The sequence below is a fragment of the Echeneis naucrates genome, chromosome 14, assembly GCF_900963305.1.
Source record: "Echeneis naucrates chromosome 14, fEcheNa1.1, whole genome shotgun sequence".
Taxonomy (NCBI): Eukaryota; Metazoa; Chordata; class Actinopteri; order Carangiformes; family Echeneidae; genus Echeneis; species Echeneis naucrates.
This window is the reverse complement of record NC_042524.1, coordinates 17,012,713-17,040,699: the sequence shown is the minus strand read 5'-3', so window position 1 is coordinate 17,040,699 and position 27,987 is coordinate 17,012,713. Positions and strand designations below refer to the sequence as shown.

At 42.0% G+C, this 27,987-nt stretch overlaps 1 protein-coding gene across 1 annotated transcript in view; it reads left to right on the top strand.

Moving 5' to 3' along the window:
- Positions 1-293: 293 nt before the first annotated feature.
- Positions 294-27,987, top strand: part of atp2a3 (ATPase sarcoplasmic/endoplasmic reticulum Ca2+ transporting 3) — a 40,061-nt gene continuing 12,367 nt past the window's right edge. The window contains exons 1-8 of the mRNA XM_029518646.1: positions 294-706; positions 11,568-11,585; positions 11,994-12,076; positions 16,229-16,333; positions 16,826-16,964; positions 22,551-22,631; positions 22,848-22,933; positions 23,125-23,589. Of these exons, the coding sequence (XP_029374506.1) occupies positions 589-706; positions 11,568-11,585; positions 11,994-12,076; positions 16,229-16,333; positions 16,826-16,964; positions 22,551-22,631; positions 22,848-22,933; positions 23,125-23,589 (1,095 nt within the window). The 5' untranslated portion in view covers positions 294-588. The remainder of the gene's footprint in view (positions 707-11,567; positions 11,586-11,993; positions 12,077-16,228; positions 16,334-16,825; positions 16,965-22,550; positions 22,632-22,847; positions 22,934-23,124; positions 23,590-27,987) is intronic.

The following is a 27,987-nucleotide window of genomic DNA, read 5'->3' as shown; positions in this document are numbered from 1 at the left end:
AGGTTTTGCATAGACAGCAGCAGATATTTGCTGAGGGATTTAAATCCATTGTTTTATGGTGCCCTTCGGAAAGGCACTTTCTGATCCAAGTGCGTGGATGCACAACGGTTTCCCTGTGAAGAGCAATAAACACAAAGTAGTGCCTTTATGAGGCTGCTCGGTGACAAACCCGGATCTACAGAGGTGCCCTCAGAGCAACATGTCTGGAGCGTTCGCATGAGGCTTCAGGTACGCGCAGCCAATGGGAGCGCAGGAGGGAGTGCTCAGCCGCGGAGAGGCGGTCCGCCCCGCACGGAGCCCGCACACCTTCAGATGGAGATGAAGTAGCACCGGCAGTCGATCAAAAGAGCGACAGCAGCGTCTCTACCGCGGAGCCATAGCTTTTCTGCAGGGGGGGACAGGTGACAGAGCCAGAGGACCGAGACTCCGCCGCCTCAGCGTCCGTCGGTGGAAATAATTTTCTCCCCATCTCCACCTCCCAGCGCGCGCGCACACACACACACACACACGCACCCTCCGATTGCTACAATACATGCATTTCGATACTACATGTATTTTAGCTTGATCATCTAAACCCAGTCCACCAAGATGGAAAATGCACACACTAAATCAGCGACTGAAGTTTTAGACAACTTCGGCGTGAACGAAAACACCGGGCTGACTTTGGAACAGGTCAAAGTCAATTTGGAGAAATATGGACCGAACGGTGAGTACTTTGATATTTCTAACCCCCCCCCCCCCTCCCCAATTTCCCTCCGTAGCTGGCGCGTGTTTGTTACAGCCCATGTCGAGTGATTTGCCGTGAAATCCAGCTGCTGCAGTTTTGTTTTCAGTCAGTTGGTGCGTGTAAAAATAAATAAATAAATTTAATTTATAAAGAAAAGAAAAAGGAAAAAAAAAAAAAACAGCAGGCGCGCAGTTGGTGGAAATGTAAGTGGTACGTTCATTGATGCACATGCCTGTGTTGAAATCATCCACTCGGAGACATCATCCGGCTGTGATCGATCAGGGACCTTTGTCCAGCAGCTCCCCTGAGGCCACCCCATGTCCAACCCGGTTCACAGACATCCCTGGGATCAGGAAGTTCGGGGCGGGCAGGCCCGGGCCACTGCGATTCAAGAGGATGAGGTGGTGAAGATAATGAAACAGAAAATCTTGAACAACCTGTTTTCACTTTCAGCTGTTGTTCTTCAGGAGGTTTATACCTTCCAGTTCATATTACAGAATCACAGAGGGAAGTGGCGAGTCGGGCCTTTAGACTGTTTTAGTGTGATAAAGATCAGCAGGGCATTGACAGTGCAAGTCAAATGGTTTTCTGTCAGGCGTGCTTCCGGTGAAAAGGCAAGGTTCGGTTCCTGTCAGTGCGGGTTGTGCAGCAGACCTCACACATGAGGAGCCCCCCTCGGCCCCCCTAAATCTTTTACTCTCAGCTGGTGTTTGAAGAGTATTTTCATGTTGATCCAGACCTGACATCACCACACCTTTCCCTCCTGGCCTGTCATTTGCATGTGTGGCCAAGCTGTGGAGTAGAGCGGCACATTGTGCCAGTAAAACAGAAGCCCTTTTGTTGCAGCCAGCCACTCTACCCAGGGGCTTGTGATGACTTCATGGAAAAAAAGCAACGTCTTGCCACAGATAACATCTCTTTCGCTTTAGCTGTGAACTTCCTGTCTTATACAAGCATGTTACAGATAAATGGAGGGAGGGAATACCCTTTTTCCCTTTTTGGGTCTGAGTGCATGGGGTGATCCACGCTGCTCCTCCGCAAGCCAAAAAAGGGAAAAAAAAAAACTATTAATTTGGCTTTGGTATGTTTACTATTTTAGTTCATGTCACTGCAAAGTGATGTACAGCTGCTAAACGGCTCCTTCCCCTCTGCGCACAAACCACAGACTTTGTAGTCGACTGCAAGGACTCTGTGAGCTGTGGTGTTTTGTTCCAGGGAGCTGTTCAAAGCTGTTTGCGGGTGGTATGATTACCTTACTCCCGCTGACATGCATGCACCATGTTTCACTCCGTGTAATGGTTAGCAGGATCTGATTTCCCGAAGGATCATTAACCTAAATCAACATGTTCACAAACAAAATTTCCAATGTGTTTGTGTGCGTGTGTGTCCGTGTTTGTCTCAGTTTGGGCATGGGAGGGTGAAAAACAGATGAATGTGACTTCTTCTGTCATTTCACCATCAGCTCGCTGCTTTAAGTCCCTGCAGGAGGAGGGGAGACAATGTAACTTGTTTGACTTAGACTTAACACTCTTTGGGACCAAAGAGGTTTTTTTTTTTTTTTTTTTTTCCACACTCGATTTGCATCATGCATTTCAGGGTTGGATAAGAGAATTCAAACACTGCTGGTTTCCAGAAACATTATCTGACCCCCTCCCTGTTTGCTTTCACAATTAATGCATGTTGTGAGGGTGCACTGCCTCATTTCTTCGATGAATAACCCAGAGGGTCTGCGTTGTGCCCTGCTTATGGGGTAATTTTCCTCATTAATCACAGATTGCAGCATTCATTCAGACAACTCAAAGCCATACTGTCCAATTCATTTGATTTTAATCACAGAGTGGTTAAAAATATAGATTGTATAGATTGTTGCCGCATGATGTTATAGGAAAACACATAAAATCTTGTTTTTCGGTGCAGGCAAGTGGTGTCCAGGCTTCCTGCCTTTCTGTCAGCACTTTGATATGCTGTGACATAGAAACCCTGTTGACTGGCGTCGTGGTTTCTGAACCCTTTTCTGAGATGTTGGAAAATGAGCTGAGACGCAGCATGTGGCAGGTCGGTGCTGCAGATAGTTGATGGCTAGGCTTTTATTCACATCTTACTTTTATTGCCCGTTAGCAACTCATGAATTGGAAACTTGGTCGCATACTATGGTAACCTTGCTAATATACAGTTGAGAACTACTAGCATGGTAATTCGCTATTTGACACCATTTGTGCTTCTCTGATGTCAGAGAGGAAGTCAAAGGCCTTTCTCTCTCTCTCTGTCTGACTGACTTTCACACACACACACACACACACACACACGTGCTCTGAGTGTGGGGGTGCATAAATAATGTTTGTGCTTTTACAGCTTGTGCTGTTTGATGACTGTATTGTGCGCCCTCAAAATCACAACCTCAATTCAAAGGCACGGTGCATTAATTTTTAGTGTCAGTGAAAGGGCATATTGTCCCCATGAGCAATCAGTCTTTTTTTTTTTGTTTGTTTGTTTGTTTGTTTGTTTCTGGGCAGGGGGTGAGGGGAAGACTGCGGGGAGGAAGGAGGTGTTCATTTATTGATTCCTTCTCCACCATTTTGGAGAAATTTGTGCTTTAATGTGACAACATGTAACGTCAAAGCTGGAGTTCTTTAGATGTTACACGCTTCGTGGAACTGTGGATAAATGGGAGACATCATTACTGCATATTAGTTCACTCAGTTGAAAACAAAATTAGTCTAGATCTACAAAACCTGACACTCCCTGCAGTGCAGTGCTTAGAAGCACAATTGCGCAACATATTCAGGTTAAACAAGCGAGCAGTTCATGTCATTGCACTATCATGTTCCATCATCCATCCTTAGTCAATGTTGAGAACAATCATTACAATTTCCACTGATTGCAGCTATTTTACTACCTGTTCAATTGTTAGTCATGTTTTCCAAAAGCAATAACCTTCTGGCACCTAAAAGGTATTTTATTTGATATCACTGATGCAATTCAAGGGGTGTCTGACATTGCTGGTTATGGTCAGTAGATGATACCATCTTTGGGACATTATACAATCCTCACCCTGGCTTCTGCCAGGAATAATTACAACTTCCTTTAGTGGGCTCTCACACAGTGTTGTCTCTCTTCCTGTTCTTCAATTCAACATAAAAGCAGTTTGACTTACTTGCTCCTTGGTTTGAAATGCGAGAGGTGTTCTTCTGCTTCCTGCTCCTCCTCCTCCCTCACACCGACACGCTCTTGAAGGCACATTGCGGTGCACTCCTCAGTAAGGGGGCTTCCACTTCACTGTCACTTGTTCTGAAAACTGCCGAGAGTTGAATTGAGGTAACACAGCGTTGTACGTGGACTGAGGAAGGAGAGTTAAGTTGTAGAAAAGTCGTTTGAGTCACCTCCGCTCGGCTCTGTATGTGCCTGCCTGGCCGCCCGCAACGACGCTGTGATCTTGTTGCAGCCTGTCACTGGCCTTGTCTTCTTCTCTCCCACCTCTTCATCTGTCAGTCACCATCATGCCTTTAATGTAACGTGACGTTGAGTCATTGAGGCCTAACGCAATGCCGCAGAATAGAACCGTCCAGTCACTCTGGAGATGTGAGGTGTTTGTGTTTTGAGAACTGGCAGCATATGTCGTACAGTATGTGTCTGCCTTCAGTGTGTGAACCGTAAAGTGAATAGGTCACTTAAAGGCAGTCACAGAGATGAGCTGTCTGTGCACCAGAATGAGCTGTGTGGCTGGAAAAAAAAAAAAAAAAGTAAATACTAGAAAAGTGATGTGCTTGGGTCAGATGGACAAACCTGTTCCACTTCACTGGGACAGGTTTAGCTGAAAGGAAACTGTTCTGTCAAAACAGACCAAGAGTATAATTTCCTTATCCTGTCGCATCATTATTTCATAGTGGATTTTCTTTATACGTTTTATGTCCAAACTGTTTCACTTCTTTTTGTTTATACATGGAGAACTCACACTTCCCATGTTTTCTGCTGTCCTTTTTGGAGCCTTGCTGGTAATCCACTTACATTTTTTCATTCAACTTAACCAGATTTTTTTATTCATAAAAAGATTTTGACATCGCGGCAATTCAGAGTAAACACAAGAAACTCATGCTACAAAAAATGGGCCAGACTCAGTGACTAACTCCCTAACAATAGGCTAGCGCCCTGCCCTACGTGCCCTAACGATAATTATATCTAACTAGCCCAGTGAGCAGTGGTAACTAGCATGTCTTTGGGGTCATCAGGTGGGAACCTCCTTTCACCGGCGTTTCATCTAGTTAGTCCCACGACAACTCCAGGAGGCTAGACCGTGATCACTGGCAAAAAACAAATTCATGAGAGGATGAGGAAGACAAATTTGCCAAATGCCAATGTCTCATGTGCTGCCATAACAATCTGTGTTATGGGCCAAATAGACACAAATTTTCATTACAGTTTTATTTCCACCTTTTTCTTTTTGAACTGTATGGATAAAGTTATCTCTGACAATATTGATAAAAAGGCAGCAAATACTGCAGTTTTTCTGAAATCATTATTTTGGCTTCTCAGTAGTTATCTTAATTTAGCCCGTCAGGGGTACATCCAAGACAGACAGAGGGATGTATGGACATTGCATTAAAATGAAGACCCCAAGTTTATATGCAGCATTTTTGTTACTGTAAACAAAACCCATTAAATTAATGTTGATTTAAATGAAATCTTCTATACCATCAGTGTCACTATTTTGTGAAGATGGGTGTGAAACATACATGCTTTTTTTTTTTTTTTTTAAGGCTGAATCATTTTCTAAACCATTAATTTTTGTTTGTATTGTTTACAGCAGCAGCCCTAGTAGCACCTAGTGCAAAATTGTATCTCACTGATGTGTTTTTAATGGTTTTTGGGCAATTACAGCTCAGGCTTTGGCTGCATAGATTACATTTGCCATATAGATACATTTGAAATTGTCAGTAGTGTTTGGCCTCCGCTGCCACGGGGCTTAGTAAAGTTGTACTGTAACAGGCATGTGATTGGATAGAAGTGCCGCTCTGGTTTCCAAACCTAGAACGAAGCCTATAAATAGTGTAGCGTTAACACATATTTCAGTCTGACGTTAGGGAGATTGCTGTCTATTTTTCACCACATTCAGTTTCTTCTTTTGGCTACTGAGTGGCTGGGTGCCATCTTCCTCACTAGCCTGTTGAAATGTTCAAAAAATGGCTCTTTGCACAGCTGTGACCCTAAAGAGGAAGCTTGAGCCCTGACGAGATATCTGCTTTGTGCTAATCACCTCATGCATGTCCTACTTGGTTGACAGGCCCTTTTCCTTTTCATCTACAATTCGCCAGATGAACTTGGTGTAGTGACACTTATGTGGTGTGCGTGTTTAAACCTGAATCCAGTGTGCAACAAATAGTATAGAGTGTATGTGCAGTTATTGCATAAACACTGTTAATTTTAAGTAATCTCAAGCAGTTTGACTCATGCCATCTGTGGTGTCCAAATGTTTGTAGCAGACAAAATTTCCTCATCAGAGTGTCCAAAATCTGTTGATTTCAAGATGAAACCGTAGGGAGGAAGCTATTTAGTAAAATATGGTTTGCTATCTGAAAATCCCAAATAATTTCAAATCGAAGCATATAATAATAATAAGCGTATAATTTCAGAATATTCTACCACGTGCAATCTTCAGAGGAAAAATCCAGCCTGTTTTTTCCGTGACCAGAACTTGATGTCAGACAGTAATTAGCCAATGGTCAGCTGCAGCAGCCATCAAGCTCCGTCTCATTTCCTGTCGTAATTGGCTGAGAAGGATAGAATCTCCACTTTGACGGTAAGCCCCTCTCTTTGAGGTGGTAGTCCTTCAAAGATGAGCCTCAGAAAGAGATTTCAGTGCAGCTTTGGCAGTCTGGGATATTTTCTCTCTGTTTCTCCATCATTAAATGGATTAACAGAGTGATCAGGTTGTCAAACATAATAGGTACTATTAATACTTTCTCCATTCAGTCCCATCAGATTGGGAATCTGGTGATGCTGGTTCCTCTTTAGTGCCCCCTGATGATGAAATGTTCTATATATCAACTTAAATTTCTCTGTCTACTGGATGGAATGGCACAAAATTAAAGGTTCTGAAAGGATGAATCCTACTGAATTTGTTGAATTTCTTGCATCACCATGAAGCTGTTGTTGTTGTTATTATTATTATTATTATTATTATTATTATTATTATTTTATTTATTATTATTATTTTTAAATATAACCTTAAATAATCTACAGGTTGCCTTTTATTTGGGCACACACACAGTCAGTCCTCACGGGATGAACTGTAATCGTTTTTTTATGATTCCTTTTCATGGCCATTTTTCCAGTAGATTGAACTTTGAACTTGTCCACAATGCTGAAAATATTCTTTGGCTTTACAGAAACACACATAGATGACAGCATTTAAAAGTTGATAACCAAATGCCTGCTAAGCTAATGACACTATCCCAGTTCTGATAAGACTCAACTATGTTATTTGTTATGTACTAATTAGGTAATGATTGATATTGTATCTGTTAAACATGCTCATCTTATCAGCTTGTTAGCCTGCTGGCATTAGCATTTACCTCAACGTATTGCTGCAAATGACACTGTTGTTCCATTTGAGCCATGTGTTTAAATACAGCAGCTTTAATCCAGTATGAGAGGCTTCTGGGCTGATAGTGAGTGAAGAGTAGCTGTGTGTCCGGGCTCCGTGTCAGTTTCATAATGCTGCAGCGGAGGGATTAGTGACTCGGTACCACTTCCTACTCCCTTAGAGCTGCATGCCTGAAGATACCTGGTAACACTCACCCTCTTAAGACAACTGTGTATAACTTCCGCAGAGAAGGGAAGCCCTCCATTGACATTTGTGTAAATAAAGAAAACTGTCAGGCTGCAGACGTTTCCTCTGCAGTTACCTCTGTTGCCCTGTATGCTCCAGAGATAATAAAGTTAGGGAACAGAATTGAATACACTCAGAATTCACATTTGATATGGTTAATGCATTCCAACCTTTTCCGGTGGGAGAGTACATTAGGAGAGTGAGCAGATATATGAGGCCATAGTAGACTATGCCATTTGGGGTTACCATCACGGTATTTATAGGCCTGTTCTACTCTTTCATTGTCAGTGAACGGAGCAGGAGCCACTTACTGCACAACACAACCGTGCCTTCGTGCCCCCACCCCTCTTATGCCTCCCTGCTCACACTTCACAAGCTGGCTGCTCGCTGTTTATTTAGAGGCGTGTCTTCTTGCCTGTATGTTATCACTCTTGGTAACTGTATACTGTATTCCGCCTGCAAACACAAAAAATACACTTGTTCACATCAGTGTGTGGGGGTTTTGTGATGCCTGCAGTCGGAACATGCCGTATCAAAGCTCCGCTGATTGTATAATGATTATTCTTGGTAAATTTTGACAGACCCCAGCACATTACCTCACTCTCAAACAGCCCTCGTGGTCCAAGTTGTCATGGTAACTGCTAAACCTCTCTAATGTTTGTAGTTTACACATTACAGCCTTAACTCTAGCTTGTTAACCACACTCAGATGTGAGGTTTACTGGGGGTCCTAATAATCCAGACAGTAATTTGTTAATGGACTCAGTCAGAGCAGACAGACAAGAGCAGCTTGCAGTGAAAGCTCCTTTATCAGAACATGGTATGTGCTGCAGATAGATACATGGCCACTTTCCTGCTCTGCTTCCTGACTATCCTCTGGACAGAGAAAGCAACTCCTTGCTGTTGTTGGCAACTGTCTCCAGGAAGTGTCTCCCCTCTATTCGGTGCTGCCCGACTTTTTTTTTTTTTTTTTTTTGCTGCACATAAACAGGCTCTTTTATTCATTGTCTGGGCCATGAGGGGAGAGGTGGGGAGGTGCTGTGGGGACACAGGGAGAGGGAGCAGGGGAGAGAGAGATGAAGTCAGTGTTCAGGAATGTGCCTGGGCAAGCCTCGGGTTGACACAGCCCAGATGACTGTGAGGGAATCCTTGGCAGAGGGAAGCAGGGGAACCCCGCTCAACACCTCCAGCCCTTAGCCTCCCTCCTTCCTCCCTCTCTCTCTTTCCCCTCTAGTCTCGCTTGTCCTTTCAGTCAGTCAGTCCTTGTCTCTTTCCCTCGAGCTGCAGCCAGCCTGTCTGCCATAAAAACATTATACAACCAAGGAGGCGCAGTAATGGGGAAACAGGCTTATGTCAGATCGGTGGAGCATGGAAAACAGCAGAGCCCACTTCTCCACATTTCTCCCGCTGATGCTGCCGGCAAAGTGCAGCCAAAAGTCCCCTGAGGGTTCAACTGTGTCCAACCTGAACGTTGAAAACCCTCCAGACAGCAAGTTTATTCACAATGACTCATCAGCTGTGTTACACAGGCTGAGTGTGGTCATTTGTGGAGCTGAAAGTTGACCTCTGTGCAAGGGTCATTCCGCTCAGCGTGCGAATAGATTATGCCAAACTCATGTGCAGGAGACAAAGTGTCAAAGCAAAGGTCAGCGGCTCAGACATGTTTGATTCCAGATGTTATGGTGTAAAATAATTTCTCTTTCTGTCTGTGTGTGTGTGTGTGTGTGTGTGTGTGTGTGTGTGTGTGTGTGTGGGGGCGCATGCGTGCCTGCGCCTCCAAGCGCTCTGTTTTTGGAAGGAGGCTCAGGGCTCACGTCATGGGCCTTTCCAGCTCCTCTCTCCAAAGGGTCACGTTTGATACTCGTGTAGCGTGGTCTGGTCAAAACATGCAGGGAAACACGAGGTTTCCACTGCTCAAAGAGAACACTGCTGTTATTTAGGGTTACAGCCCAGTGCCTCCTAAATATAGCAGCTTTTCCTCAGTCGTTTAATAATGCATGCTGTAATGCAAGTCCTTTTACTGCCTTAGACTGCGTATGATCCAATGAGAAGTAGCATACCAAATTATGATATGTATCTTATTTTTTTTCTGAGGTGTCAGGTTGTATGAAAACCCAAAGAAGAAATGACGACGTGCCACAAATGCAGAAATACTGAGCAGAAAACAAGCCAAATGGAGGTCGTCATCGCTCATCATGTTCTTCAGATGTGATGGATGTTGTTTGTTACATTGGACCTGTTGGGTCGCAGCTTTGCGTTGGACTTGATGAGAACCTGACAAATGCGGTGACTAATCACACCAGTGTCTCATTATGGTGACATTGATCAACAGTACTTGTCATTTTGAATGTTTTTAGAACATGACTGATGTGTTTTCTACTCACACCAGTGACTCATGTGTGTGGTGGGTGTTGTGTTCTGGTAATCAAATCAGAGTGGTTGTCTCAAATGCAGCAAAAGGCAGCTTTTCTTTGTAAATGCTTGATGAGAAAAGAAAACAATGTGAACAAAAAGACCAGGCTGTTATATTTTTTTTTCCAATTCTTTTTTGAGGAGAGTATATGCAGAGATAAAAAAAAAACAAAAAAAACAACAACACCAAAAAAGCAGGGATGTGGGGGCTGTAATACAGGAAGCAGCTTCTGCACTGACCGTCAGTTTAGAGACGGAGGCTGCAGTGTGGGATTCAACGTGACCACCACATTCACGCTTATTTTCATGTTTTTTTTTCTTTTATCTTTTTAGTAAATTGAAAACAAAACTTCATTAATCAGAATATAAGAATAAGATAATAAGAACAATAGTAAGAACAATTCTCAGACATGATTGTCTGGAGGAAAAAGTAACACTCTCCTCCTTTGTGTGATAAATGAAGTTTCACCGATAAAGGTATCAAACAATTATGAGGCTGGAACAGTTGGATGTTTTCCATTTTGATTAGTGAATGAAAAGCATCATTATGTATTAAATATACCAAAAGTAAAAGTGCTCATTATGCAAAATGGCCAATTTCAGTGCCATGTGTTGTTGTATGATTTGACTTTATTATAGATGCAGTGTCATTTGCCTCACTGGAATCTAAATTGTGTATGGTTGAAGTACTTCAATGGGCAAATGTGCTTACTTTCCACCAGTGGATATTTGAATGATTAATATTCTGGAGCTGGAAAGCCAGTCGGACAGCAGCAAATTCCCTAATTTTTCAACTTTCTGTAACTATGGCCAAATGTTCTTTCTTTCAGTTGAATAAGAGTCTCCAGTGGTTTTAGTGTTTAGGCTTGTTTGAATTAGCCAATGTGGTTTTTGGGAACATATGTTGTCGGACTATTATTTAAAGCTATTCTCTTAAAATGAATAGACCATGTACTTAGCTGAGAAAGTAAAGTATATGTGTAGAAAATAGAGATTAGTTTGTGAAGATGATTTTGGTTTAGATTCGTTTTATGTAAAAAAAAACAATGGCTTGAACTAACAAAACTGACCTCTTCATCCACTTCATCAATGGTACACTGAGACCATTTTTGATTATTATTGATTTGGTATTGTTTGGTGGCAGAAAGGCCATCAGTGTTTTCAGTTAACCCTTACAAGATCAACACCTGCGGTACCTCAGCTTTGGTAGGCTGTTATTGCAGTGACTGTCGAGTCATTATCCTGTGGATTTAATGAAGGTACTGTGGGAGGTATTTAAAACGTGATGAGTTATGAATCCATAAAGCATCAATTGGAGTTATAGTGGCAGTTGTTGGTTTCAGCAACAGGATGACTGCCGACAGCAATTCTCCCATTGAGTATAATTTTGCTGCCGTCCTGCAGAATTTAGTCAATGTAACCAAGCTGGACCAGTCTGGGGTGTGTATGTGCATCTCCAAGTCAGGCTGACTTTACCAAATGTATTAACGTCTCTTTGCTTCCCCCCCCCCAACCCCACCCAACCCCCTGTCTTTCTCTCTCTCTCTCTCCTTGGCCCGGGCAATTCTATTCCTTTACAACCGACGTGGTGGGACATCCACAGAGCTCCCGGCTGAAGAAGGTAAATATTGATTTTTCCAGGGAGCTGCAATCCTCCACCCTTTACTACCTGATTAAGTGTTTCTAGCCAGGATCTTTTCTTCTCCGTAGACTGAGGGGTAAACTTTGCAAGTATACACTACTGCAGCTTTCCACCCATGGACACACACCATGTCTCCTTGTAAATACAGGGATTAACTTGTTGTACAGCTATAAATGAACATGAGGTAGCTAATATCAGAATCAGGAACTGGAATTTGATTCCGGTGTTAAGGGAAAGGACCCTCCCACCAAAAAAATTACAATTAATATATATATATCCCCCTTTATCAATCTATCTATTTATCCATCTATTTATTTATCTATAATCTCAAATTAAGTGTGACGCATACAGATGTGTGATGGTTGTCTGCCTGTCTGTATATTCCAGGGAAATCCCTGTGGGAGCTGGTGGTGGAGCAGTTTGAAGACCTCCTGGTCCGGATCCTGCTGTTGGCAGCTTGCGTCTCCTTTGTAAGTGGGACCCAGCTAATTAAAACACCAGCGGCTGTCATTGTATTTGTTGATAATTCTCCAGAAGACCCTTTTGGGATTTGAGTCGCAAATTGGACATTGGCCAGGAAATTGCCACCTAATAAACTGCTCCATTAGCTTTAGGAAGCTTTATTCCCCCGTGAAAGGCTATTCACCCTACTTTGTGGTCCTTTTTTCATGTGGAAACTTGTGCATTATGAGCTTTTCCAGCCAGTGTTGATATGGTTTCAGTGAAGGGAACAGTACTTTAGTTGAATTGGAAACAAAACTATCAAACAACGCTGCCTCTGCTGCAGCGCCTCCAACTGTGACCCGGGTTCGCCTTCTGAGGGCGGCGAAGGTCAAAGAAGGGTGGAGTTGGGGAATCCTGACTGCATAATAACTTTTCCATCCATTACAGCATGTCCCTGGTGCCCTGGGATGGAATTGCTGCTGCTATTTCTGAAAGTAGGAAAGTTGCTCTAAAAATGTATGTAACACGATATATCTTTTCAAACTTCTAAACTTCTCTGTGTGTTGGTGAGAGCCTCGCACCGAAAGTTTGGGCTGTAGCTGCAGGACTTCAGGAGTGTGAGCTTACTTTTGCTCATAAATTAGGATTTCCTTACTTTAAAAATGTTGCTTATAGTGGAGCAAGGCCCCGTTCTGCTGCTGCACAGACACTAATGATTCACAATATCATCACAACCTGGTTTCAACTAAGGAAGAAGTTTCCCTCTGACCTGATCTGACTTAAATCAAAAATATATTACCGTCCAGAGCCTCTTTTTTTACTCTCCAGTGGAATTGGGGAGTTGAATCAAAGTTGAAACCTGGTGCTCATTTGCCTGCTATTTTGAACATCAAATTGAGATGATTAGACTCTCTCACCCTTGACATGACACAAACAAAGTAGGTCAGGTCAGGGATTAGGGATCAGCCAAAAAGGGGAAATTGAATTCACATCCTATATTATGCTCAATTGAATTCATCAAACGATTCCATCATGTTTGTCTGCTTTCATTTAGCTGGAACAATCGGTGCACTCCCTCCCCTTGAGCTTAGGGAAGAAAGACAGCTGATCCTCCATTTGTTTTTCCGCAACATGAAATCAAGTTAATGCAGAGTGGCTCAGGAGAATCCAGGAAGGGACAAGTGACAGTTTAATTGTGTCTCAAGCCTTCTTGGTTAATCGCATATTTTTTTCAAAAGGTGACCTTATGATCAATTTGATTTGAATGAGAACAGTTTTTCTACTTGGCTTACCACTGTGTGATATTCCAAAACTCTGGAGATGTTTGGATATAATGGGCCATCTGTCGGCAAGTGTCTCAGTGTTCAGCTATGCACTGTGGGATGTGTACAGCACTGTTTAAAGCTGATTTGACAATTAGGCTTTAATTTTGTTTCAGATGAGAGGAGCTAAGCGCCAAAATTTCTTCATTTTCCAAAACCCAAAAGAAATCCCACTCATCTGAAAGTCTGCGTCTTCCTCAGTCGACACATACTTGGAGGACTGACATTGTTGCCCTCTAAACTCAATTTAGGCAGTGGAAATTTACCGTCCCAAATGACGGGGAATGATGAGCTATCGACCAAGCTCAAGCTGCCATGACTTGCATGCCACTGCTCAATACTCTGCAGAGAATTTACTCTTTTATCATTCGATGAGCCCCGTAAGGTCATTGAAACATAGAACCACTTTATCTCCTTTTCTCTCTCGCTGCTGCCTCCTTCCTGGACTAATTTTACCTTCTGTGGCCGACATTCATGAAATTACGGAATAATAAAGTGTTGCAGTGGTAGCTTTTTCTGTTATCATCTCCTGAAGATGTGCTTTTGTTTATCATTATAACATCCACTAGAGTAACTCTCATCTTTGCAGCTTTCTCTAGAATGCAGCTGTCATTTTATTATATGTGGCTATATAAAAGCAGAGGAAAAAAAAAAACTGTTGCAATAACGGGATACTGTAGTAAATTACCTCTCCCTGCAGAGACATTATTTGAGCGTGTTATCTTCATTTAAAAAAAAAAAAAAAAATGCCTTTCCCACTAATTTCTATTGTTAGTTAAACCTGACGCCCACATAGTTTGGCAGTTTTTGTGGCATGGCTTTAAAGCAGCTGTAATGGATATTATTAATTTATAAGGAATGACATGAGCACTGGTAACTAAAAGAGCTCAGTCATAGCAACAAATCTCTGAAGTATTATGAAGTATTACCAGACCCTCCAGTTTTCTTAATTTATGTGGAGCTTTGTAGCATCTCTCAGCTTAAATTTAGATTTTTTTTTTTTTTTTTTTTTTTTTTAGCTTGCGACTTTCTTTGTTTTGATTCACTGCTTTCTTGGCGTTAGCTTCAGTTCCAGCATACACCTTCAAACTATTGCTCTCTGCCCAGGAGCGAATTTAAAAATAGAGAGGAGCATTTAACAGTGAAGGACAGAGTTTGTGCAGAGCATACCAAAGCTACAAAAGAGGAGAAAATATCTGTGACATGAATCAGAACCATGATGCTAAATCAAACCTTTGCCCGTACTGTACATCTTTTTTCTTTTTTTTTTATGTCATGGGTCCACAACCAGCATAATATGTATCAATAACTAAATAGTAACCAACAGGTTATTTTAAACCTGCAGGTATTTTCAACTGGAGCATAATTTGATTGAAGTTGTAAAAGATCAGTCTAGAGGGTGAAATAGCATTTGTTTTAACAGGCATCATTCTCTCATTTTCTTCATGACTGTGCAGTCATTCAGAGCACTCGGGTACACCCTAAAAGACACAGTGCTACACAAAGAGCAAGATCTCTAAGAATGCTTACATAAATGTTTCTTTGTGTGTCATATTGTGTGTCATATACTGCTACAAAACACTTCTCTTGCAGAACTGGGCTTCAGGAGAGTAACTGTGTTTTAAATGAGCTCACTTCATTCAGTTTAATCCCAATGATTTTATTTCCCCCACTAAAATCATTTCCTGCAGGATCGAATTAATTTTTATTGCTCTTGTCATTTTACGCATCATCACCACGCTTGAGGCAGCCCCAGCATTCGGGTCCTAGTCATTACTTTGCTGTATATGTTTCTGAGCTTTTATTTTGAATTATTTTATTTTCATTTCTCATCTCTCCTTGGACCAGTGTCACGTGTATAAATGCAACTACACAATTCAACGAAATTGAACAAAAATGCCTAACTTTGTCTAATATTAGCTTTTTATATTAGACTAATCATAATAGCATACTTGGTTATATTTGCTTTAAATGCCCTTAGGTGTCTGGGAGAGGAACAGAGCAGGATGTGAGAAATGTTAGCTTTTCACACTGTTTTGCAGCATAGTTCTCCTGCAGTTATTTCCATCCTCAGATCCTCACAACCTCAAACAGTATTTACTGCAGAGAACAGGCCGGGACTCTGTGGTCATTTCCCAGCCTTTCTGTTTTGAGACTGAGTGCTGTGAATAGAGAAGACCGTGATTTGATCTCTTCTGACTTCAACCACACTAGATCACCAAGCAGAGGCAGTTTTGCAGTTGCTAGGGGCTACAGAAAACTCTTCTAATTTTAGGGAATAATAATATAATAATAATAAAATATATATATGTACACACACACACAGTGAATCAGATTAAACACCTGAACACAAGCTACTGTAGTTATGCACAAAAAGAGGTATAAACCAAGTGGCTGGTGAAAATGATGCCACACAGTGTAAACCTAACTATATTGAAATAAAAAGTGCTTTAATGACTATGCAAAATATTGTGTTGTGTTAAACTACATTCAGCTTAAAATGTTAAAGCAAACACACATGATGGTTGGTGTCAGTGAAAGGTCCTTGAATCCATCAGACACGACTGTGGGACTGCATCAGACTAAAAAAAAAATATATATAAAAAAACAAAAAACAACACACACAAAAAAAAAAAAAAAAACTTGGGAACCTCAGCTACAGCAACACTTACTGGAACTAAACTGATTCTGTCCAAATCCCATTTAGTCTGGTTTTCTTTCTCCAGATTTTCCTGCACCACTGTTCAGATATTTTTCCTCCTAAACTTTCAGAGAACACTATCCATGAAAATGTTTGAGCTCCCGTGCGGCTTCAGGAGTTGCAGTAATATGTCTGTGTGCTGTGTGTTCATATAGGTGCTGGCTCTGTTTGAAGAGGGAGAGGAGACAATCACCGCCTTTGTTGAGCCTATTGTTATTCTTCTTATCCTCATTGCCAACGCTGTCATTGGGGTCTGGCAGGTGAGACAGACTCTTCTCCCTGTGTCTCCGTAGTGTGTATACAGAGATGTGTTGTTTCTTTTCAGCTGATGCTCTCATGGTTACTAACCCCAGGAATGGCTAACGAGTCAGTGTACAGTAAGAAGGAAATTAGCCAGTACACAATGACATCATTTATGTAGATCTCTGTCTAGTCTGTGCATCAGGTCAAACTACAAACAAAACATTGAGCTCATGCAAGTGGTTTCTTGATTCAGATGGCTAGGTACATAAACAGATTTAGTTTAGTGATCCCAAGCTAGGAAAATGCCTTTCTTAGTGTGTATTGAAGAAGCAGGAATTTTTGATACTAAACTACTACTACTACTAAACTATTAAAGATATGACTTATCCTTCCAAGTTGTGTTTTTAAATTTTTAAAAACAGATTTTCCGAATTTATTGTAAAACATAAATTTTAAGTGCTTCCTGGCTTCACTTTCTGTTACATTTCCTCCCATGTCTCCCTGTACAGGAGCGCAACGCTGAGAATGCCATAGAGGCTCTGAAAGAGTATGAACCAGAGATGGGAAAGGTGTATCGCATGAACCGCAAGGCTGTCCAGAGGATCAAAGCCAGAGAAATCGTCCCCGGGGATATAGTGGAGGTGGCAGGTAACCTGTGGCTGCATCCCAGCAAAATGCTTCCTGTCACTCATGGAGACTAATTTATGCCTTATCAACCTCCAGTGGGCTCTCACTGCTGTCCCCAAGCTGCCTATGTCCCACCAATGCCAGTGCCAAGCACAGAAACACACACCAACACGTGTACACACTCACACACTCTATAGCTCCAATTCATGAGTCTGGAAGCTCTGTTGGAATATCTCAGACTGGATTACATAAGTCTTCTCTCTGGAAGTGCAGGTGCCAAGACTGTTATCCAGTTGTGTCTGTTTGTGTGTGTGTGTGAGGTTGTGTGTAAGTGGCTGTGGTCACCTCTCGTATATAAGGTCCAGTTTAGTTTTCCAAAGCTTTCCCCTTCGCTTTGCTTTCCATGCTCTCAGTCTCACCACCTGGACACTGCTGGATGTTTGTCAGCTCCTCAGTCAGTCTTCTCTACGTTACATGAACACAATTCCCTGGCTGTAAACTCGCCCATGTGTGGGCAGCCTCCGCTAAAAATAGTCTTGTTGTCACTCTGGTTCCAGAACATCAGTGTGTGCCAGACGTAACGTGCACACAGACACACACATACACACACATGCAGCACAAAGGAGATTACATTCAGCATCAACTTGACTGGTTTCATCAGGGTAATCTTCTGCAATAGTTTGGCTTGGGATGTGTCTCAGACTTTAGAGGGTGTGTGTGTGTGTGTGTGTGTGTGTGTGTGTGTGTGTGTGTGTGTGTGTGTGTGTGTGTGTGTGTGTGTGTGTGTGTGTGTGTGTGTGTGTGTGTGTGTGTGTGTGTGTGTGTGTGTGTGTGTGTGTGTGTGTGTGTGTGTGTGTGTGTGTGTGTGTGTGTGAGACAGACAGAGGCAGAGCTTTGGATGTATGTGAGAGATCTCAGCATTAATTTATAAGCTGAGCACTGAGGCATGGAGAGGGATTATAAATATTCTGTTGGTTCCACTGAAGCTTTGGCTCAATTTGATTCTAGCATACAGTTTTAAAAATGAAAATTAAATCGTCAGTCCCAGTAATGATCACCGAGGGGTTGTCTTCCTGGCCCCCACAGGAAAGCCAGAGTTTCACATTTTTGAAAATGAAATCAAATTAGCTAAATTGTTCCTTTTCCCATTTACAGAGTCCAATTCGCATAACGTGCATAAGAGAGACTTTGCTGTGTGTATTTGTGTGTGACATACAGCACTTCCTTGGAATTTGGGCTTGTTACAGCCGGTGTCCTCACTCATGCATGTGTGCGCACTCAGCAAGGTGCAGACAAGCCCACACAGGTAGCAAGCACAAAAATGACTCCACTCATCCCCCCCAACCACCACAACTACTATCTCCGCCGCAGTCAACCCCAGCAGCGTCGCCATGACAACATGCCCGCGCTCGGCTCATCTCTGTGTTGCCGAAGGGGTCGAGGTGTAACACCACCTGTGATGACAGCGTGGAGGGGAGGCAAATATGACTTCAAATGAACCAGCTGCTGTTTGAACAAGCGATCTGATATTGTTGCTGGCTGTCAGCAGCTGTGAGTGGCTCCATGGTGGTTGTCCCATCTTGGGGAGTGGCCAAGGACAGCAGATGACAAACTGGGTTCCAAGGCTAACTCATCATCTGCCGATCAATTAAAAAAAAAAAAAACAAAAGGAACTGGAAGAATCAAATGTGTTTCAGGTATCTTGCGTTACTGTAGTTCATTAATTTTTATTTTTATTTTTTTTTTATATCTTTAGACAAGATGCCCAGTTAAATGGACCTAAACTCAGTCTACATAAGAAAAGAGATTTTTTTTTTTTTTTTTTTAAATGTTGTTAGTTTCTCTTTTTTATTTCGTTCATCATTAGCCTTAAGTACTGCACATACAGTAGAAGGAGAGGACGTATTTGTCTTAGCCAGTAGTTTTACTTTAGCTTTAAGACAAAGACTGTGGTAAATGAGGCATTTATCAAGGCTGAAGCTCCACTGTAAGTGTTTGGGCTTTGTGCTGTTAAAGCTTGCTTTAAGAAGAGGCCAGATAGTGGTATTATGCATCCTGTAGCATTTTTTGTGAAATATACACAGTCGTACATTCAGGGCTTCGTTCAATCTGACACAATGTTGTTGCTAAGCAGGAGTAAACAGCTGAGGTATGTACTGTACCGCACAGTCCGCTCACTTACAAAATATCTGTCAAAGATATTCAAGCCCACCCTCCTGGAATATGTAGAGATATTGTGACCAAAAAAGCAAATTAATATGTTCCCTTCCTACATTTATTTCCCAGCGTTTCCCGTGCTTCAGATTAGCCACGGGTTGTTCCATTGGAACTTGAAGTCAGGGGGTAAAATACACTTTGAGGAGGTCTCGGAAAAGGACACTGTTGACCAGAAGTGCCTTTGAGGAGAAAGAAGTACATAAATATATTTACTCAAGTTTCCAGGGCTGCTGCCCGCCTGCCTCCTTGTAGGTACGCTCCAGCAGTGCCAGCCGTGGTTACGACACAGTTGTGATTTGCGCCTCCTTTGGAACTTTCCTCGGTTTTTTTAGATGTGAGTGATGCAGTGGTCAGGTTTTCAGGAACTCAAAGAGGGTTGACACAGGGCTTGAAACCTACACCCCACCACGGTCACGGTTATCCTGCACGTGAATGAGGAAGTCTTTGCCAGTGCATTATGCAAGACATTCGGACTCAGGACTCCAGTTTTACCAAATGGAACAAAGGAGCGCTGACTTCCTCAGTTCTTTTCATCGTGTGTGCTTGTGTTATATTCATTCAATTTATTCATGAATGTTGAGGTATGGTTTTTTAACTTGCCTTTATACAATCTTTATTAATAATAGGTTCATGATTTTTTTTTTTTTTTTTTTTGGTACACATTGCTTATCTGAGTTGTGCGGCTATATGAGTATTTGAATTTCTTTTCTAGCAAATGGAGAGTGTCTGTGGGAGGCCGTAACAGAGAGTGAAGGTTTGATAGGGGAACAGGAGTCTGTGGGTAGGCGTTTGAAAAGCCTCTCTTTTTTGCCCTCAGCCAGTCCTGCTACAGTGAACCCATAGCCCCCAGCCACCTCCCACACAAACAAACACACACCTCTCTCCCCCTCCACCTCTCCCACTGTTGTTCTCTCACAACGCATGGGTATCAGACAGTGAAAGGCAGAGAAACACAGAAATGGAAATGAAGGCTATTCAGCTACACATACCTGGGCTTCTTCATCTTTCTCACTCTGTTTCTCTTTCCATCTCTGTCATGTCCGCGAAAAGAAAAATTCCTCTCCAGTATCAAAGTACAGAGCAAATGTCAGAAGGAGATGAAGGAGCTCAGAGAAAAATGCAAATGGAATAGGAAATGAAACTAATCAGCGTGGGGCCAGTTTAAGGACATTCTGCCTATTGTGTGTCTCTGAGAACATGAGCGAGGATGGAAGAGAACAAAATAGATGTCCGGGCTTTTTCATGTTGAAAAGCCATAATGGAGTTGCAAGGAGAGTGAGAATGAATGAGACGCTTATTACACAATTATGATCTAGTCTCTTTCCTCGTCTCCAAAGCTGGAAATAAACAAATGAAGAACATTGTATCTGTCCTCGTAATTTCCCACCTTCTGCTCTGGGATTATTTCCATTAAGTACATCAAATGATACATTTTTTACAAGTCACAACTGTCCTGCCTTGATGAAAATATTTTCATTGCATGTTTGTTGCCGAGCTCTGAAAAAGAAGAGGCAATAAGCATTTTGTTTTGGCGCAATAGATATTTTCCACTGGTTAAGAAATATGAGTTTAATATGCTGCCATAATAAGCAGATTGTAACAGTAGATTGGAGAAGGCAAAATGCATCTTGTTGATTTAGCGCTAGCTTCATCTGTGCTATACATCTGACATGTGTGAGGAGGTGGGGTATCAGAGGAGAGGGGAGAGTTGCTGAGATTAAAAGAGAACAAATGGGCTGTATTGAGTTGCTAATTACTTGTGGCTGAACCCACTGATGTTTCTTTGTTCAGTAATTTACTGTTTGAACACAGACAGTCGATAGTGTGTAACTGAGCATTCACCTGCAGCTGCAGGTTTGGACACCTGAGGAGTTCAACACAGGCTGAACGTCACCCTCATTAGACAGTCTGGCTCCTCGTCACTGTCCCGTTTCCTTCATAATGGTTGTATAAGGCATGTTTTCCCTTTGGATGGTCTTTTGTGTATTTTCTTCATCTGCACCAGCACCTTGACTCTTTTGATTTTAGTCTGTTGATCAGTTATTTGACAATTTTGACCCATACTGAAAAAAAAAATAAAATAGATTACCCTTAAAGACCCCCTAACCCAAAATTGAGTTTTTCAAATTATTAACATGTCTATGTAGTGCTTGGTTTTTCTGCTACAAGACATTTCAGCTGCGAAGTCTCTAGTGCGCGCCATAACTGAGCATTTTAGATTAGAAAATGCAGTTTCAAAACCAGATCTGAAAAAGTTGGATTCTGTTTTTCAGTTCCTCGGTTGGATTTCATACGTCACAAATCCTAGTAACCAATCCCTTCATTTACATAATGTATGCAAAGACTGGACTGCTCAGCGATGGCGAACACTCGCTCTGTGTTTGGGCGTGGAGAGGCTAATTGTGATAGCAGCCTTCATCTTTTACCAAAGGATCATACAAAGGATCATACCACGCAGGAGAAATGGTTGCAATTTATTTGGAATGATAACGTCCGTGAAAACATTCCAGCTTAAATGTGGGTCTGCAGCAAAAATTTTGAGGACAGCTGCTTCTTGAGCCTGGCGCAAAAACTGATGGGTTTCGCCACGAAGCTCATCTTGAAGCATGATGCTTTGCCCAGCGTTTTTCCTGGGGTTGGACAGCCCACCGCTGTTACCGAACAACCCACATCAGGCAGCGGTGGGGGGCGGGTGCAAGCTGATGCATTTGCATACTCATGAATATTCTTAAAACATGGATTTTTCAATGAGGGAGAAATAGTGGATGTGTTTTTAGCTTCTTTGAGAGCTTTTTTAAAGATATTTCTTTGTGGGAAAGCAATTTCAATCAAAAAATAGTGATAGAGCATTTTTACACATTTTAAATTTTTGGGTCAGGGGGTCTTTAAGTTTCATTCAGAACATCATTATCTCTATAAAATGAAGCGTAAATAATTTGATCACTGACATTTGCTCTATAGCAGTGAGCAGATACTGTAGTTTAGAGTGAAGCATCTTGAGAACTGCTGAATGGATTGTTTCTGAGATTCGTGGTCTCCAGATGATGAATTCTATTGACTGCTAATCATCGGAAACGGATAAGCAGTAGAAGATGAATGAACGAATGAATCTTTCAAGGTCTACATTTGAAGGATACATTTTAATAATGTGCTTATTCACCTGACATCTCAGGGCAAGTCATCCACAATCACTCGATCTGCTCACTGCAGAATAATGAAATTCCTGTTGGCCTCAGCAGTACTTTAGGCCGCGCTGTGTACATTTCATAAGCATCCTCTTTGTAGGCATGGGAAGCTGCAGATAACTGGCTGAAATGCAAGCATGGACTTACTTGTGTTTAAATAGCAAGTATTTATCTTAAATTTTTGGTCATGTGTTCTTTTTGGTAGTTGGCGACAAGGTGCCGGCTGACATCAGAGTAACCTCTATAAAGTCCACTACTCTGCGAGTGGACCAGTCCATCCTCACAGGTATTTCTCATCTGTCACTGCACAAATCATGTTTGAAGGCAAGATTACCTTTTATTGCAGGAAGTAGACGTGTTCTACAGTTTTAGTCTCTTTGTTAGTAGTTTCTGCCCTTTAGGATGTGAATGTAACTTTGTGTTGTCATGTTTAAAACCATGCTGGACTGATACTCACTGGCGTCTGTAAATCATTTACAACTCTGTCATTTGCTTTCTTAAGGGGAGTCTGTTTCTGTCATCAAACACACTGATCCTGTTCCTGACCCCAGAGCTGTCAACCAGGACAAAAAGAACATGCTTTTTTCTGTAAGCAAATCTCCTCGCAGCTCCTTGAGTCATGTTTGTCTTTTGCCCTCATAGCAGCACTTAATCTCACTTCTTTAGTGATCTAGAAGTTGCTTAATGTGTAGGTTTGTGATTCCTTCCACAATCTGGCTGATTTCATAAGTGACATTTTTCTGCTGCGCTTCTCGAAAAACCCCCTTTCTTTTTCTCAGGGTACCAACATTGCTGCAGGTCGTGCCATAGGTGTTGTCATTGCCACTGGTGTGACCACAGAGATCGGGAAGATCCGTAACCAGATGGCATCTACGGAGCAAGAGAAGACGCCACTGCAGCAGAAGCTGGACGAGTTCGGACAGCAGCTCTCCAAGGTCATTTCCCTGATTTGTGTGGCTGTGTGGATCATCAACATTGGCCACTTTGGGGACCCAGTCCACGGCGGATCCTGGGTCAGAGGGGCCATCTACTACTTTAAAATTGCTGTGGCCCTTGCTGTTGCTGCCATCCCTGAGGGCCTGCCTGCTGTCATTACCACCTGCCTGGCGCTCGGTACACGTCGCATGGCCAAGAAAAATGCCATTGTTCGCAGCTTGCCCTCCGTTGAGACTCTGGGCTGTACCTCCGTTATCTGCTCTGACAAGACGGGCACCCTCACCACTAACCAGATGTCTGTTTGCAGAGTAAGTGGCAATCAGGAAACTAAAACATGCTTTTGTTTGAAAGAGGATGTGACTGCTGATAATACAGTTTAACACACAGACACACAGCTGAACTGGTTCCTGAACAGAAGCTAATAATTTAATTTCCACCTCCTATTTGATTGAAGCTCCTCTGGCAACTCCCCCCGAAGAAGTGATGGATGTGAATTATGCAAGTGTTTGCTGTTCATTACTGATGCCAAGTCTCCGCAATTCATCTATCTTTGAGAGTTTTCTTTTTTTCCCCTCAGTATTTTTCTTACTTTCCCCGGCCTTTTTCCTCATGCAACTGGAGCTTAAAGTAGGATGGAAAATCTTTGTGGTTTTGTAATGTTTACCTCCACTTGGCAGGAGATAGCTGCTGGTGGAGGAGTAGTACAGGCTGGCATGACACAGCAGCACGCAGAGCACTGCAGCATATCAGCTCTCACACACACACACACACACACACACATAGTGAAGGTTTCCAAAAGGTCACATCCCTTGAATAAACACAATACTGTGATCCATATCCCGAACTCTCTTTTAGGATTTCACTGTATAAATGGTGTATATTTAATTACATTATGCAACAAACACAAAGATCTTATCCACAGGTATTCATGAGTGTTCTCCAGCAAACAGCCTCACCCTTTCCTTTGTGTCTGTAGTGTGTGCCTGTGTGCGTTGCTCCATAGCCATCTTTGCTCTGAGCACAGTGTAAATGCCAGTGTAGTGTTTCTCTTGGCTCCCGTTAAGGAAACACGCGCTTACAACTCACACTCACACTTAAACATCTATTTTCAGTTCACCCTCCTTGTCCTTCCATTCTCCATCTCACCTTAGATAATGACCTCAGAGTTACTGGGCAGCAATAAAGCGGTTTCCAGACAAACCCGCTGTCAATGTTGGTTCCTATGAGAAAATCTAAACATTGAATGTTGGCTTATTCATTACATCAAGGCGACTATTGCTGAATCTGGTCTGTTAAAAACACAATTTAAAGCTGACTTTTGATATCATTTTGAACTCTTTGCAGGATATGAATCAGACATGTGATGAACAGGCCCATTAGACAGAGGTGCAATGAAATCAAATCCAAATTACAGCAGGCCTGAGACTAATACAGAACACTACTAATACTTCTGCCTTATGCAGTCGCAAGCAGCTCTGGTTAAAAAGAACAAGTAATTCCAAAAACCATTTGTTTATATGGCTCTCTTGGATCAACATAGCTCTTAAACATATTTACCTAAGATCAGGTCCTTGGTAAGAGTGATTTTCTTCCTGTCTTTGGTTTGAGGAAAATCACATTTGGGCAGTGAGATGGCTCCTGAGACTGGTTTGATTTTAATGAAAGCCCACTTAACAGTGAGCTTACAATTTGTAATTGTAGATGAACAGCATCCATGGTCTCCTGGAGATATTCACTTTTATGGTTGTTTAACTCAGTCTTGTTTGTCAAACTGTTTTTTTTTTTTTTTTTTTTTTTTTGGTGCATCAAGGTTTAATGTCCACATGAATGTTTGCCCAGACTATTCATCTGTGCCTTTTCTTGGCCTGGTGTCCCGCCAGTGGCCCTGACAGGACCATGTGTCTCTGTTGCCTCAGGGGTATCCCTGTATCGGCAGGATTTCCAGGGATTCCCCTCTGTATCCTCACAGTGTACTTCCCTTTTCCTGTCATGCATGCAGACGCACACAAACACACAGGCATGAAAAAAACAGGTTAATTGCCATTCATCTCGACACAACATGGGTGTAGAGATATACACACTTTTGCCATTATCACTGAGTGAAATGGACTGCATGTGCCTTGTTTCTGTGGAGACCAGAGTTGATGAGATAGTGAGGAAGACTGGCCACAGATGAAAGAAAAACCCAATTTTATTCCTAAGGCCCTACTTTGTGTGTGCTTTGTCTTTGAGTTGTGATTTGTCCTAGCATTGTGGAGCAGAGAGCAGCAAGCCAGGTGACCTTTGTAGAATTATGTATTGAGCGGAAGGGCGAGGCTATTTAAAAGATTTTTAAAGGAACAGTTCATTCAGTATGAAATGAAATCAGAAAGATAAATAGAAAAATATAGGGGCCCCCTTTTTGACTGCAGTTTTTTTATGTGTGAATTATGAGGCAGAGATGGAATAAAGTAGTCACAATCTAATTAGGTCACCATCCATCTTGTTAACCTATAGTGTCTAATGTGATTCCCCCCCCCCCACTGCACACCACCACCACCAATATTGATTTATTAAGTGTAAATGTAGAACGGCAGAAAGTTCTGCACAAGTAAAATGTTTCCTGTTAACTCAGCCCCAGGATGAAACATGCATGCAGACACTTGCACACCAAATCATATATTAACCTGTTAATGACAATTCCTAAGAGATGAGACTTCCAAAGGTTACTTGAATTTGACGTTTTTCATATTCAATTCTGGCTGACTTGGGTTTAGGGTTAGGGGGCGACGTCCAAAGTTAGTGGCAATACAGCCAGTGTGGCTCATTATTGAAGGAAATGTTGAGCAGCAACAGAAATAGAATCGAGGAACAACTGGTGTGTCTCTTTCCAGTGCAGGCAAACAAACTCATTTTGTTTTAATGAAGAAGTTACTCAGTGGTGTGTGCCACATTGATTTAATTGAATAGTGCACACACTGTGAGTCCTGCAATATTTAAAAATGACTGTCTTGCTTTCCACACACCATTGCTGTGGGTGCCAACATGAGACAAATGCATCACATTTAATCTGTCAGCTTTATAGCACAGTTATAGCACTAAAATGCTTTTAACATCAAAGACAGCTGTGAGCCTTCTGTGCTCCCCAAACTTTAATTGTTTATCTCAGTTGGTGGTTGCTAATTTTAAATTATACAACATGTAATCATAATATCCAGAGATTACCTTTCCAGTTTCAGTTGATAATAAACATCAGCTTGTTTGTGTTAGAGAGCCCTGGACTAAGATCTGGGACCAAGATGGCCACTTTGTCCCGTTGGTATCCAGATTTGACAATCAGCAGAAGAAACGCATGAATTTCTGGGTTTGCGTTATATTGCATTAACTTAATACATCTGACACTGTGTTGGAAGCAGTAAACATTCAGGATAACAATAATGATAATCCATTTTAGGCAATGTGAATCTTATTGAAATGGAAGACTCCACCCCTACAGGTATTTAATGACTATTGGTTTGATTGTGGTTTATTTCAATCAAAAGTCACAGTTACAATTCACTACTCACTATATAATTCAACCATTGTTTAAGGAAAATGTCAATGCTGTTAATGTCAAAAATTCCCATTCCAAAATTATAGGTTCTTATAAAAGCTATAATTTCACAAAGGCTATAATCATGATTCACAGTTTCATCTTGTCAAAACTAGACTATATCAGTAGACTACATGTACTAACCCTGTGGCCGCAGACAACAAGGAATAAGGAATAATTACTCCATTAAGAGGCTGAGATGTACCTTTTAGGCTTAAATACTAGAGGGACCACAGCTGCCCCTCATCTGAAGTCCATCATTGATTTTGTGTTCCTTTTTAAATCGATGGCTGCTGTTAAGGCAGTGACACACACTCGCATACAGAAGAATCGAGAAGGAAATCACATTTATCTAAATAACTAAATGGCTGCTTTGTTAATTCCTCAATCAGCTGGACTTAATGGGATCTCAGTCAGAGCTTAGATAGGTATATAGTTATAAGGTTGTTAGGGAATGGATATTAGGGGCAGTTCATAGACCGTTAGACTGCACAGAGAAACGAAATGCACAGTATGAGTCTGCCCCATCCTTATAAACCACGGAACAGCTCTCCCTTCTTGTTTTTATCGCTGTATTAGTATTACCAGCACATCATGAACTGCCCTTCCTGGGGGAATTCCAGGAAGAAGATTTGCCAACAAAGCAAATCCTTGGACAGCTCTGGGACTACAGCTCTTTCTCCCCCTTTCTCTGCCTTGAGCCCTGTTTTTCTGCGGTTGACTGGAGCGTGTATGTTGGTGTGAGAGTGTGACTAGCTGATGAAGCTTTACCTTGAAACATCCTTGGTGTAAGCCCAGTGTTGCATATGTGTTTGGAAACACTGAAGAATCTGAAAAACAGGTGACACAGGATGTTAGCAGGTAGAAAAACCTTTTGGGACGTCTGATTCTTTGAGTTGTTGGTCACTGTTTGACCTCTGCCTCTCCCACGACCTTTTTGTCTGCAGAGAACTTACGATTTACAACCACTATGTAAGATGCAAACTTCATTGTTTACCTACAGTGTGCTTTGACACCATGGTGTTATGGGTGTATCACTTGGCAATTCGACATCATGACCGCTGCAATCCCACAGTGGCTTAATGTAATAACTGGGGTATTGTTTTGTATCTATATGGCTAACTCAAAACAAGTA